The 14558-nt window shown below is 44.3% G+C and overlaps 3 protein-coding genes across 8 annotated transcripts in view; 2 read left to right on the forward strand and 1 right to left on the reverse strand.

Moving 5' to 3' along the window:
- Positions 1-2215, reverse strand: part of LOC110507062 (spectrin beta chain, non-erythrocytic 4) — a 65053-nt gene extending 62838 nt beyond the window's left edge. For all 6 annotated transcript variants that reach the window (XR_005039987.1, XM_036964976.1, XM_036964974.1 and 3 more), the window contains exon 1: positions 1834-2215. The gene's annotated coding sequence lies outside the window, so the exon portion shown is untranslated. The remainder of the gene's footprint in view (positions 1-1833) is intronic.
- Positions 2216-3667: 1452 nt separating this feature from the next.
- On the forward strand, positions 3668-6384 carry LOC110507468 (flavin reductase (NADPH)). The gene is made up of 5 exons (XM_021587473.2): positions 3668-3867; positions 4618-4779; positions 5102-5191; positions 5293-5424; positions 5766-6384. The coding sequence occupies exons 1-5, from the start codon at positions 3783-3785 to the stop codon at positions 5918-5920; spliced, it is 624 nt and encodes a 207-aa protein (XP_021443148.1). The 5' UTR covers positions 3668-3782; the 3' UTR covers positions 5921-6384.
- A 1718-nt stretch (positions 6385-8102) lies between these two features.
- LOC110507469 (SERTA domain-containing protein 1) lies at positions 8103-10807 on the forward strand. Its single transcript, XM_021587474.2, has 2 exons — positions 8103-8351; positions 8572-10807. The coding sequence occupies exon 2, from the start codon at positions 8595-8597 to the stop codon at positions 9210-9212; it is 618 nt and encodes a 205-aa protein (XP_021443149.2). The 5' UTR covers positions 8103-8351; positions 8572-8594; the 3' UTR covers positions 9213-10807.
- The last annotated feature ends 3751 nt before the right edge of the window (positions 10808-14558 follow it).

The following is a 14558-nucleotide window of genomic DNA, read 5'->3' on the forward strand; positions in this document are numbered from 1 at the left end:
TGACTTTTACACAATATTACTGTCAATTTGCATACAATGGAGAACACTGTGAGTATTGGCTATGTGGCTAGGTTATTTTCTGAATGCAGACTTCTGTAGTATCAGTAGAGACCCAGGGCTTTTATTGTGTTTAAATGTAAGACAATGGGTCATATAGTATGCTGTGTTCAAGGGACAGAAGACCCATAACACACACAAAAAAAACACCCGTTCGTGTAAGCCTCTGACCGTATCTAAATCAACTTCACTTAAGTCTATCAGACGTTATACAGCGTCACATTTCCAGAAGTAGACCTATTGTCTATGCAGATTAAAAATGATCTGTAAATATCAATGGCGTGTATCAATTACTGTCTCACCACAGGAAAATGTAGCCTGTAGTGTCAGTTTGAATGGCTCGCATAGGCCTACTACGACAGCAGGCCTTGTCAAACGATTATTTTAAAAGTCCTGCAACATTGTCCTATAATGGATGGATATACTAACGTACAAAATATACTAACGTTAAACCATAAATTCTCACTTGCATTCAGAATAAAGTGGCTATTGACATCCCTTTTGCCTTTGCCCACAAACTTTGCTGAAGAGTCTGAATTTGACATTTTTGCGTCCCATGACAGATCAGTACAATGGACAGCGCCAGCGGTAGTATCGTGACGTCACAGCACGAGTCTGACTGTGTTGCAACGGATCGCTCCAGTCATTTCACAATTTGAACAACTGTGTGTGACCAACATTAACAACACTGACATCCGTAGAACAGGCTACGCCCAGCCCTACGGTCAACAAAAAAGCTATAGTTCAGTGAACAGAACTTAGGCTTGATCCACACAAACGCTCCTCACATTAGAACAAGATTTCTCATGTCAAACCTGCATGACTAGGCTGTCATTAATAGTAGTGCCTAGTGGTGGCTATCCAAGTTGATGGTGAGGTGGGCTACTACAGTGTCGACGCAGTTGTGCGCAAGAAGCCAGGGCAAAAGAGGATATAAATGGCAGATATTTGGTTATGGAATATTGGCATGTTGTCAAACTGCTTAACTCCCTATTGTGCAATCACTTTTAACCTTAAAATTACACATACTGTATGACCTGCATCCCTACCACCGCCGTCTCATTGGTCAATACCGCACTTAGGCTATGATCACCGTCCCCTGCACCATCCCATATGAAGTGCATGGATCTTTTCTTTGGATTAACACTTTTAAGCAAGGAAGTGGCTGCATTAAAATGATGCAGCCATGATATAAATGTCATTTGGCTAATCTGCTGTTGGATAAAATAGCATTTCAATTTGGAATACTTTTAGTTAATGTAGTTGCGGTCAAATAACGTAGCCTAAGCTCCATATGGCTATAGACTACTATATGTACAAGCATGTTGTTTAATGCCCTTCTTACGTTACTTCTTTCAAGAATAAGGCTCCATTGTGACATGCAATGAATGTTCTAAAAGTGTCATACACTTACGTGCGTTTAATCATCAGGAACATGCGCGGACCAAATCTAAATAATTAAACATTGTATCAGGCCTATCCTAACCTGCCCATATTTGCTATTCAAAGCCTGTGTACAAATAGTAGCCTGAATATTATGTTCGGCCAACACAAGTGATCTAAACAACAGCAAATGCCTAATACCCAGCAAAATAAAACAGCATATAATACGGCCCTATTGAATCACTGCAGTAGCCTTAGCCAATGCAGGCCGGTGTTGCTGCATCTCCCACGAACACGGGCATCTCGAACTGTTCATGCTCAATGATATTTAAAAAAAAAAAAATGTTTAAATATATATATATACACATGCAACCTATGCTACAACGAACTTACCTTAACCTCAATTTCAGATATGAGTTTGTTTTTCACCGAAATATACGTAAAAATCTGTCGATGTGGTGCCAGTATCAATGAACCAGTGAGCAAATTATGAACAGAGCCTCGCGACGCGGTGTTTCTTCGCTGGCATAGTAGTCAAGTAGCCTATATCCTCAATCGAACTGTGGGATCAGGATGAATATATCTGGCTAATAAAGGCAGATAATGCGGCAATACATGTCAATTCCCTGCCGTGGCTAGTGGGACCACGCGACTGCCATGAAAGGTGTATTGCAGCCAGGCTAAAATGCTTGATCAAATAATCCAAGCCGGTGGGCTCGGATATACTGTCCACTTGATAGCCTACGCGCTCCCTCTCCCTCCAGTCGTGATACTGCTAGAGAGAATTCGGCATTAGTGCGGCGAAGGAACCCACCTCCGTACAGCGAGAGAGAGAAAATGAGAGGGGGGGGGGGGGGGGGGGGGGGGGGGGGGGGGGGGGGGTCGGCACACACAAAATCAATGAATTCCAGTAATAACCCGTTATAAATGGTGTCTAGGGTTTACAGATAGGAAAATCATTCTAGTGCATCTCTATCTCCATGATAGTGTTTGAAGCCCCGTTCTATTCCCAGTGGACATTGTTCATTTGACAACATGTAATTTGCAACTATTGGAAGTTAGTTCATGTCATACTGGGAAGTACCTTAAAACAAGTGGAATTATTGTCAAGTAGGCATATTATTAAAAGTACATGAACATAAACTCACTGTATTACTGGTTTATAAACTGATAATAACGTCGATAACTACATTACAGTGGGAAGTATTAGGGCTGAGGATGCTGCAGCACCCCCTGAAAAATCTGACTTCAAAAACAATATTAATTTTTAAAAAGCACACCCCTGAAGCGTCTATGGATAACTAAATAAAAGCTGTGTACCTGAAAGTGACATACAAATGTATTTACTTCAACCTACAGTAATTGTTCTCTCCTCGCTGATAAATTACGTTAATGTCACCTAATGAAGAGCATTTCATACAGGGAGCATCTTGTGGCATGCATCTATGAAGGAAAAGTGGGCCTATGCTATTTAACGGAGGTGGTTCTGTATCGCCATGAGTCCGACGAGCGAGACTATGTAAACCACATGCACATAACCTTGCCAGAGACCTGAAGATGTGTAATAGTGAATCCGATGTCAGTGTGCTGACAACAATTTAGCTTCGGCCACTGTCCCTGTCCCAATACTGGGCTCGAGCCAGTGAACATCTGCTTCGCAACACAAGACCGCCCTTCTTGACAACAGTACCAACTATTTGAACTAAACAAAAAGGTAGCAATTGGATAGCTCCATCGGCGAAATGCCAAGCTGCAGTAGCTGTTGAGTGAGTCTACGGCACGTTCTTATATCCATTACAATAACACCTCCCCGAACAAATGCCTGCAGGCTTTAGGTCAGTGGGCTACTACATTCTTGTTGCTCGCAATGTGGATCACAGGAGACGGTTGGATTCCCAGTCAGTCACCTTGGTGCCATAACAGGATGGCTGTCGCGTGGTGGAGGAGGTTGAAGTGTAATGAAGGTGATTCGACAAGAGGTAGCTTGAACATTCCTGCAATTTGGTCTCTTGACTGATTTTTGGAACTGCCATGCTTTCAGATCTTTGGATCTCCAAACTGAGAAAAACAGAATACATTAGTTGAAATTATCTAAAAAGGAATATATATCCTGCACAATTACGGCCCTGTTGTGACGGTGTGCGTTTTCCATTCATTGATGGGGCTGGGAGGAGTCTGTTGCGGAAGTGAGCCTTTTTTGGTTATCTAAAAGGGGCGTTTCTCAATGTTTCAAAGAGGTTCATTCTGCGTGTATGTTTTCGGGTACATTGTTGCACGCGATCCACAAAGTAAGAAGTTGTAACGTTCTTCGGTGACCAGTGACAGTTTCGCAATCTGTTATTATGTCAGAATCGATCAAGAATGTTGCAATATTTGGGGCCACGGGAATGACCGGACTGGTGACATTACCACTGGCTGTTGCAGCGGGTAGGCAAAGTTTCTAAATTACATAATTTACTCATTATTGTGGGGGATTATAGGTTATTTACACAATCCCTCATATATCAATTGCTGTGTAGCCTGGTCCAAAAGTGATCGGAGTGTTCTGCCTTGTTCCTAAACTATGCTGAACGTTATTCATTTGATTTCCTATGCAATGCTATAGGACAGCAGACATCTGTCATTAGCATATGCTATACTAGTGTAATTGGAAGTGTAATTTGCCACAGCCTTCCTCTGGGGGGGGGAGTTATTCTATTTTATTATATTTGTGTTTTTATTTTATATTCTATTCCAATCTGATTTGTTCTATTCCGTGCTATTAATTACATAGTTTCAAAATAATAGCAAAAGTGCTACAAAAATCACTTTTAGCTTATTTGATTAACAAGGGTGTTCGTTTCCTTGCTCGGAGATCACGCGACAAAAGTGTTGAGTCATGCAAGTCGTTATAATGTTCTGGTGACTGATGATTGGGATGAGTGCATTGCAGTGCGCGTATCTGAAGTTCGCTGTCCGCTTATCGTGCTTATCCAGAACACTGGGAAGGCCTAATCAATTCGACCCACAGCCATGCTCTAGAATTGAGATCCATTCATCAAAAATGAACTAATTGCCTGCATTACATTTTCCTCTCATCTTCATATTCCCATCAGGCTCAAATACCTATGGATCATTGGTAGATGATAAAACGAGTCAATAAATTCATAATGCTTCTTTGTACATCATTATCCACAGGTTACAATGTGACAGTGCTGGTGAGAGACCCTGACAGGCTGCCTGCAGAACACAAAGCCTGCAGGGTGGTGGTGGGAGATGTCCTCAATAAGGAGGATGTGAAGAAGACCATGGAGGGTCAGGATGCTGTTTTCATAATTTTGGGCACCAGGAGTGACCTCGGTAAGTTTAGGAAAACTTTCATTAGTAGGCTATAGGATTTCTAAGTTAGTAAAAACATATGTTAAGTTGTCTGAATAAAACCAAGTTATAACAGATATGTTATACAAGCTGAAATATATCTTGAGGTGCAAATCAAAATGGAAGTGTTCAGGGGTCTCATTAAAACAAGTTTTCTGTTATGAGTTATACATGTTTTGTAATCATGTTCAGGGTGAGTTGCAGTAACTAACTGCACTAGGGGGTTGCTGCACTAGGCCTACATATTTAAATGCTTAGGCCAGGATAATGGTCAGTATGTTCATGTTTCAGTTGCAATCCACAGGTCCCACAACAATGATGTCAGAAGGAACCAGAAACATCTTAGACGCTATGAAAGCTCGGGGGATCCGCAAAGTAGTTGGCTGCATGTCAGGTACAGAGTCTTGGACAGTCAGGGTCACAGCATCTTTCCAACTTCCAATAAACTACCATATAGAAACCATATCCTTATATTGTCCCCATCTCTCTTCAAAGCCTTCCTCCTATGGGACCGGTCTAAAGTGCCACCCAGGCTCCTGCCGGTCACAGAGGACCATGATAGGATGTACATGGTGCTGAAGGAGTCAGGGCTGGACTTCGTGGCTGTCATGCCCCCTCACATCGACGGTTAGTTGTCGCCCTTCCCCAATCAGTAGAAATGTAGTACTGTACTACTATACTGTAAGTGGTTCCAGTGATGACATGATAGGCCTATCATCACTCCTCACACACTACCCACTGAGCAAAGACGTAAATGAAATGTCTATTCAATGTTGGTTCAATGTAATTTCATTGAAATTACATGGAAACAATATTGATTCAAAGTATGTGCCCAGTGGGTATGTACTGGATGGATTAGTGTTATTCAAGTGATATTAAACATTATACACATATTGAGTCAAAATGATCTGAATATGTCATCATATTAGGTGCCTTACACTGCTAAATATAAATGCTATTCCCAACAGATAATCTCCCTTTGACTGAGAAGTACACAGTGACAGAGAACATGCTGAAAGGGCGGGTCATTTCCAAATATGACCTGGGACACTTCTTCGTCAAGTGCTTGTCCATCTCTGACTGGGACAGGAAGACCGTTGGGGTTTGCGGGGAATACAGTTAACCCTAACAAGACAGAGCCCTCCTTTTTCCGTAAACCACTTACCACAGCTGGCCAATCAGACACCGCAACTTACATCTTATTTTTACAGGCCAATCTTTCTTGCTTGAAAGAAATGGCAGCTTTGGCTTTTGCTAATGTTTTGTAACTATTTTATCTTGGATCTTATAATGTATGACAAATGTAAAATGTCAATAATATTTGTAGTTGTGTGTGGGTCTCATACTTTGTGCAGATTTTTTAATCAACTACGTAGCCAATATCATTCAAATATCAATTTTACTTTTATTTTGGTATATTTTTTAACCCAACAGCAATTGAATGTTGACTGAGTATGTATGCGTGCAAAGTGAGTCATCAATTAAGCCTATGTGCTATTTATAGCCTAGGCCTACTTGTAGCCTGATCGTGTGCTGTGTCAGAATTTTATAGCTAGCTTTTGAAATAAAGAGTTTTTTAATACAACGTAGTTGTGAAGTGGCAGTCTTTATGTGTCACATTCTCTAAAAGAACATGTCAACAATGTTTATCAGAGGTATTTGCTGGCACTATGTAGCTATTGAGGGTGAACAGCTAAAATTGAGCTTGAACCAAAGTCTGTGGTTATAGGTGAACTAGCACCTGACCTGTGCCATGAAAGTCTTAAAGGCTTCTTGGCAGAGGCAGTAATACACTCACATACAGGGTCACTATTCCCCATCTCTAGAAGTGTCACATACACAAACACCTATGTGAACCAGTGTTGCCAACTTAGCGACTTTGTCGCTATATTTAGCGAGTATTCAGACCCCTCGAGAACACATTTTCAAAAAAGCGACTAGCGACAAAACTAGCTACTTTTTCTGGTGTTATTGGAGACTGACGTGAACTCACGTAACGTTCTTACTCTTCTCAACGAGCAGCGGGTGCTGCCGTGGGCCCCACCCCCATCCCAAAGCACTCACAGGCGGCCCAGTCCTCACACAGCAGTCCCTCCCAGCTGCAGTCAGAGCAGGCGATGTTCACCCCTCTGCATCCAGACTGCAAATGAATCGCGCACGCGGGAAGCCGCCACTGGCTGATCCCACCCTGGCTTACGTTAAAAAAAGTTTTTTACCTGAATTAGAGCCAGACTAGTCACCATCATTTTTTCACATTGCCATTGAAAAGTTTTTTCTATTGTCTCTTTTTGGTCCATTTAGATTGTTAATGTAGATTGTATACAAAAAAATTATAATGTTATGGTTAAAAATGTTCATGTTTTACTGTGACTAGTTGTAGACTCCTAAGTGGACCATAAGGTTAGAAAACAAACCAAATAAAGAAAAATAAAAAATAAAATAAAAAACGAAGTAACTCCACCAGTGTCTCTTTTGGGTCACTTTTGCCGGTCCCAAGCCCAGATAAAGGAGGAGGGTTGGAATTGTGACATAAAAAAAAACAAGAATGACAGAAGAAAGTTCATTGGTAGTTCTAAACATATTTAGGGTGTTTTTTACTCACTTTGTGTCTATCCCAGACGTTATTCCTCTCTCCTACAGCGTCCATCACAATTACATGCACATGGCAAATTATACAAATTAGGCAATGACGTTAGTTAGCGACTTTTAGGACAGCCAATAGCTGCTTTACTTACTGAGCAGTTGGCAACACTGATGTGAACACTTCAAACAAAAGCTAAGAGACTGCTGGGACTACCCTACCACTGTCAACAACATTTTCTTTATCTACTGCAATTCTGACGAGTTTGAATTTCAAATTTGGCGAATGAGAAAAACATATTGGAAGCTTTCTGTTTGAATATAGAGACAAACAGGTTGGCATATAATGACTTGCGTAGTCTAATATCACAGTAGCATGGGTATGCAAAGCATTCAGTAACTTTTTGGGCAATGTAGCTCGTCCATAGCTGGCTTTGTCAAAATAGCCTAGCCTATTGTAAACCCAAATAAAATTGCTTGCTTATCATAAACTCAATTTAAAAACAAATTGAAATACAAAACGTCATCGGGTCTAACATCAATTCACAGGCTCTCCTTTGAAATAATGTTGTTTTTGGGCGAAAATTAAAACGTTTCAGTTTGTCACTTTCACGAGGTTGGAGTAAGAATATGTTCAACTACTTAAGACATCGGCTCGAATCTAGGTTGTGTTTTTAGATTTCGAGAAAATTAAGAAATAATAAAAGTTTTTTCACTTCCCTCATTGACTTATCAAACTCCGGCCTGGTCTGTTTGGTCAGTATTTTGGCAAGAGTGAAACCTCTCGCTTCGCCTCTTCTCTGGTGAAACTTAAATCTCGGGCGGGAACGAGTTTACTTTTTAGTTTGCCGGTGGGTTTTGTACGGAGCCGGCGAGCTAGGCAAACAAATAAGACATATTTGGACCTAACATAATTCATTACTTTTCTATATCGAAAAGATAGCTGAAGACAGATGAACAGTTGCACACAACAGGTTTGTTGTTGTTTTGCCAAATTGTGACAAACTAGGAAGTGGAGAAAACGCTAGTGATGTAGTAGCTAGCTTGCTAAATTAGTTAGCTAACCAATGTTAGCTAGCTACTAGCTATATTGCTAGCTAGTTATTATATTCCCACACTGTAGTAAACTCACAATGTAACGTGTCTTGATGTGATCTCTAAAGATTCTTATCAAGTTTTGTGTTCTCCATCTAGCTAACTACGTTAGGTCGAGGAGGATGATGATGATATCCAAGGGACAGAAGCGCAAAGTCGATGATGTCGTGGGGGGCATGCGTAGCGGCACTTGGGACAGCCAGCGGCAGTCCGTGCTTGGCATCTCCCTTATCAAGTACCACCACGGGCAGGAGCTGATGGAGCCTAGTTTGCGCCGCTCCGTGTTGATAGCCAACACACTGCGGCAGATACACCTAGAAAACAAGCCTCCATATGGGTTAGTTAACCTGACAGGACCAGTGCCACCCATGGTCCCATCTAAACCCTGCACCCACAGGGAGTCTGGTCTGGGTGTTGTAAACAGTGCCTCAGGTGTCGAGGATGTCTGGATGTCCTCAGAGAGTGACTTCTCCCTGTCAGCTGCTGTCTCCTCCATTCTGAAAGAACTAGACTTGACTGTCGATAGAGGGCAGTCACCTCAGAGGACACCTTTCAGGTCCATTGAGAACCTACCTGGAGACCTGGGGCTCATACGGAGCTGGGTGGCTTTTGGTAGCGTGGAGGAGGTTGTGTGTTCCAGCTACCTGCAGGATGTAAAACTAGATGAACTTTTCCATGACATCGACACATCCGTGTTTGACAGGGAGATGGGGGTCCGAGCACTCTGCTGCAGCCAGTGACGAGCTGCTTAAGTACTTACCCTCTCTGTCCTCCGTTCCGTCCAGTTCACCCGCTCTCTTCTCTCTCAACCAGAGCTTCAGGGACCTGCATGAGCTGGAGCACATCATGGAAATACTGGTAGAGTCTTGATCACCAGAACTTTGAGGAAATTAGGACATTATAAAGAGAACAAGACATTGAAATTGAGTGTTTACAGTTGATCACATGGTTTAATCAGTGAAATACTCTATTTTTATACAAAAGAAGAACAGGCTGAATGAGAGACTAGCCTATTTTTTCTAGTAGTGATGTTTTAAACGTAATATTCCTTATGCCTAGCTATATCAAGAGATTATATTGTAAGATGTTCCTAATAGCAAAGCAAGTTCAGACTGATGTCCAAGAAATTAATTAGTGGGTAGGTAGGATTGACTCGGTTGGAATTTTCGAATATCATTACATGCCTCAGGCATCTATTTAATTGAAGGTAGATGACCATTTTTTTTAATGTGTAAAAACATTAACCTGGTGGGAAATGACATCTTTGAAGAAATCCCCTTCACTGGTCTTACTCCAGTAAATAGAGGGTTAATATTTAACACATTCTCACATCCTTCAATATCACAAAAGTACAACTGAACTACAATAGTACTGCATTGTATTGGTCAATATGTTCTGTAGTAGTAGTCTAACTTGCTTAACCAGTATGCATAATTTGGCTACATATTGAGATGTGCCACTAACTTACAGCTTGCTTTGGCCATTAGGAAATACAAATATTACCTTAACCTGAGTTACTGGCTGTGAAATGTCATGGTGCTTACCAGTAGTTCAATATCAGGTTATAACAGCTGGAGTTAATATAGAGGAATTCCTCAGTTTGGTTCTGTTGTGCGTGCAATGATGTCTAAGGGGAAAAATAGTGTTTGCTTGCAGTAACTTGGTTGCAGTAATGTCCCAGACAGAAGTGTCAGTTTCATCATTAAGGGTTTTATTAAGGTCTATTGTGTGGCATTTTTAGAAAATGTCAAACCAGGGTCAGAAATGGTTCAAAGGATGAGTTATTTATAGAAAATTCCTATTTAAATGTCCAGCTAAATATGTGATCTATATGTTACACAATGGCAGTTTGTATTTTTTATATTCTTGTTTATATAATGTATTTTGGCTCAATGCCCTGAAAAAGCAAATTATGCGGACATTTTTCAATGAAAGACATGTAAGTGCACTGTCAAATTTATGCAAACACAATGTTAATATTTTTTTTATACATTCTAAAAATAAATGGGTTTGTGCCAATATTTTCAAACAATGACACTTGTCTCAACTGCGATACAGTACAGTAGATTCACACCTTCGGTGGGGATCCTACTGCAGAACACCAGCAAGCAGCCAGAGAAAATACTCAACGTCCCGTTCTGACCCCAAGTGGACATTGTCAGAACAACGCAAGTGCCTCGCAACGATGCAAATGCAGGTGGAGTTGTGCTGTTGAATTGTTAAGGTGCATGTGAAAATGTCATACGTATGTAGTAACTGATAATGTAATAACTGCCCATAATGTAATCGCTGCTAATGTAATAACTTTTGCAATAATAATGTAATAAATGCTAATGTAATACATGGCCAATAATTTAAAAATGTATACTGAACGCGTAACATTAAAATTAGTAGGTAGCGATAACGTTGACGTCATCCAGGTATTCATGTGGAAAACTCTCGAAGGCTCATAAAGCAGAAAGTATTTTAATTTCAAACGTGCCCAGAGGAAGGATATGGAATCCCATTGGGTAATGGAAGTACTTAATCTCGTTTCCAAAGCTATACAATATTACAGATAACAAGTTAAGTATCTCATATATTGGAAAATATTTGTAATATTGTTGACGAAATTCATGCTAATGTTGGCTTTTTGAGCTTGCGCCCAAGTGACTCCCATTCACTCCTTGTCCTATAATAGCCCAAAATTCACCACGAGGCCCATTGACGTGGCATGGGTAACGGTTCCCATCTCCTCAAAAGTATATCTGCCCTTGCATATCGATCTGCAGGTTGAACATGGTGAGATTGTAGACGCCCAAATTGCTAGTGCAGTTTGTTTAGGCGATTTTACAGCTAACTAGCTACTTTACATGCTGATATTGTATTTGGTATTATGTGTAGCCAGCCCAATGAGCGAGCATTGCATTGCATTGTGGATTTTGTAGTCGACTTGAGCTGCAACAGATTTCCAGAACGATTTTCCATGTTGCTACCAACCTTATAATGCCAGAATGAAACATTTGTTCACCAAAAAAGGTTGATCTCACATGTTAGTATTATTTAACACTAAATTAAAGGAATTAGTGGTTTTGGGTGAATTGTTCTTTTTAACGTCAACGGCATGATGGTGGAAGCTTCCTCATAGCCTGCCGGCCCGTGATTGGTCTGTGTTAGCACGTGGTCCTGTGCGATGACAATGAAAACATAAATATAAACGCAGCGTGCAACAATTTCAAAGATTTGCACTGAATTACAGTTCATATAAGGAAATCAGTCAATTGAAATACATTAATTGTAATTAATTTGATCTATGGATTTCACATGACTGGGAATACAGATATGCATCTGTTGGTCACAGATACCTTTAAAAAAAGTAGGAGCGTGTATCAGAAAACCAGTGAGTATCTGGTGTGACCACCATTTGCTTTATGTAGCACGACACATCTCTTTTGCATAGAGTTGATCAGGCTGTTGATCATGGCCTGTGGAATGTTGTCCCACTCCGCTTCAAGAGCTGTGATAAGATGCTGGATGTTGAAGGGAACTGTAACACGCTGTTGTACACGTCGATCCAGAGCAACCCAAACATGCTCAATGAGTGACATGTCTGGTGTGTATGCAGGCCATGGATGAACTGGGACATTTGCAGCTTCCAGATATTGTGTTCAGATCCTTGCGACATGGGGCCGTGTATTATCATGCTGGAACATGCTGATGGCAGCGGATGAATGGCACGACAATGGGCCTCAGGATCTCATCACGGTATCTCTGCATTCAATTTGCCATCGATAAAATGCAATTGTGTTAGTTTTTCGTAGATTATGCCTGTCCATACCATAACCCCATCGCCACCATAGGGCACTCTGTTAACATTGACATCAGCAAACCTCTCGCCCACACGACGCCATACACATGGTCTGCGGTTTTGAGGCTGGTTGGACGTACTGCAACGCAAACAACATTGGAAGCGTGTTATGGTGGATACATTAACATTACATTATTTGGCAACAGCTCTGGTGGACATTCCTGCAGTCAGCATGCCAATTGCACGCTCCCTCAAAACTTGAGACATCTTTGGCATTGTGTTGTGTGACAAAATTGCACATTTTAGTGGCCTTTTATTGTCCCCATCACAAGGTGCACCTGTGTAATTATCACACGGTTTAATCCACTTGTTGTTATGCCACACCTTGTATGTGGATTGATTATTTTGGCAAAGGAGAAATGCTCACTAACGTGTGATGTATTGTCTACTTTTTTGCCCTTTGTGCTGTTGTCTGTGCCCAACAATGTTTGTAACATGTTTGTGTTGTCATGTGTTGCTGCCATGCTGTGTTGTCTTAGGTCTCTCTGTATGTAGTGTTGTGGTGTCTTGCTTGTCCTGATGTGTTTTTCATCCTATATATTTTTTTTTTTATCCCAGCCCCCGTCCACACAGGAGGCCTTTTGCCTATTGGTAGGCCTTCATTGTAAATAATAATTCATTAACTGTGTTACGTAACTAGGAGTGGTGGGTGCGGAGTCAGGCACAGAGAGCAGAGGTTTAAGGAAAACTGTAACGACGTTCGTCTGTAGAAGGAGAAGCGGACCAAAAAGCAGCGTGGTGGTTACTCATGTTCTTTAATGGAAAATGAACAATACATGAAATAACTTAAATCTACAAAACAACAAACGGAACGTAAAAAACCTATACAGCCTAACAATAGCCTTATTGTCCGCCTCCGTGGCTTTCTCACCATGGCCACCCCTCTCAATGACCCCACTGGACAGAGGGGCTGCTTGGGACAGAGGGGCTGCTTGGGACAGAGGGGCAGCTCGGGACAGAGGAGAAGCGGCTGCTCAGGACAGAGGGACAACTGCTCGGGACAGAGGGGCAGCTGCTCGGGACAGAGGGGCGGCAGCAGCTCGGGACAGAGGGGCGGCAGCAGCTGCTCGGGACAGAGGGGCGATAGCAGCTGCTCGGGACAGAGGGGCGATAGCAGCTGCTCGGGACAGAGGGGCGATAGCAGCTGCTCGGGACAGAGGGGCGATAGCAGCTGCTCGGGACAGAGGGGCGATAGCAGCTGCTCGGGACAGAGGGGCGATAGCAGCTGCTCGGGACAGAGGGGCGATAGCAGCTGCTCGGGACAGAGGGGCGATAGCAGCTGCTCGGGACAGAGGGGCGATAGCAGCTGCTCGGGACAGAGGGGCGATAGCAGCTGCTCGGGACAGAGGGGCGATAGCAGCTGCTCGGGACAGAGGAGGGGCAGCTGCTCGGGACAGAGGAGGGGCAGCTGCTCGGGACAGAGGAGGGGCAGCTGCTCGGGACAGAGGGGCGGCAGCTGCTCTGGACAGAGGGGCAGCTGCTCGGGCGGCCCCTGGCTGACTGGCGGCCCCTGGCTGACTGGCGGCGCTGGCGGCCCCTGGCTGACTGGCGGCGCTGGCGGCCCCTGGCGGCGCTGGCGGCCCCTGGCTGACTGGCGGCGCTGGCGGCCCCTGGCTGACTGGCGGCGCTGGCGGCCCCTGGCTGGCTGGCGGCCCCTGGCTGACGGGCGGCGCTGGCGGCTCCTGGCAGACGGGCGGCGCTGGCGGCTCCTGGCAGACGGGCGGCGCTGGCGGCTCCTGGCAGACGGGCGGCGCTGGCGGCGCTGGGCAGACGGGCGGCGCTGGGCAGACGGGCAGCGCTGGGCAGACGGGCGGCACTGGCGGCGCTGGGCAGACGGGCGGCACTGGGCAGGCGAGCGGCACTGGCTGCGCCGGACAGGCGGGAGGCTCCGGCAGCGGCGGCGGACAGGCGGGAGGCTCCGGCAGCGGCGCCGGACAGGCGGGAGGCTCCGGCAGCGGCGCCGGACAGGCGGGAGGCTCCGGCAGCGGCGCCGGACAGGCGGGAGGCTCCGGCAGCGGCGCCGGACAGGCGGGAGGCTCCGGCAGCGGCGCCGGACAGGCGGGAGGCTCCGGCAGCGGCGCCGGACAGGCGGGAGGCTCCGGCAGCGCTGGAGAAGAGGAAGGCTCTGGTAGCGCCGGAGAGGCGGGAGACTCCGGCAGCGCTGGAGAGGAGGGAGCCCCTGTAAGGATGGGCCGGAGAGACAGCCTGGTACGGGGGGCTGCCACCGGAGGGCTGGTGC

Source organism: Oncorhynchus mykiss, chromosome 27 (genome assembly GCF_013265735.2).
Source record: "Oncorhynchus mykiss isolate Arlee chromosome 27, USDA_OmykA_1.1, whole genome shotgun sequence".
In the NCBI taxonomy this organism is placed as follows: domain Eukaryota; kingdom Metazoa; phylum Chordata; class Actinopteri; order Salmoniformes; family Salmonidae; genus Oncorhynchus; species Oncorhynchus mykiss.

What these genes read in the sequence shown, in the direction of transcription:
- LOC110507469 (XM_021587474.2), top strand. Translation starts at nt 8,595, where the DNA reads ATGATGATGATATCCAAGGGACAGAAGCGCAAAGTCGATGATGTCGTG.
- LOC110507468 (XM_021587473.2), top strand. Translation starts at nt 3,783, where the DNA reads ATGTCAGAATCGATCAAGAATGTTGCAATATTTGGGGCCACGGGAATG. An exon ending in ACCACTGGCTGTTGCAGCGG is followed by an intron (nt 3,868 to 4,617) that starts GTAGGCAAAGTT and finishes CATTATCCACAG; the next exon opens with GTTACAATGTGACAGTGCTG. An exon ending in AGTAGTTGGCTGCATGTCAG is followed by an intron (nt 5,192 to 5,292) that starts GTACAGAGTCTT and finishes CTCTCTTCAAAG; the next exon opens with CCTTCCTCCTATGGGACCGG.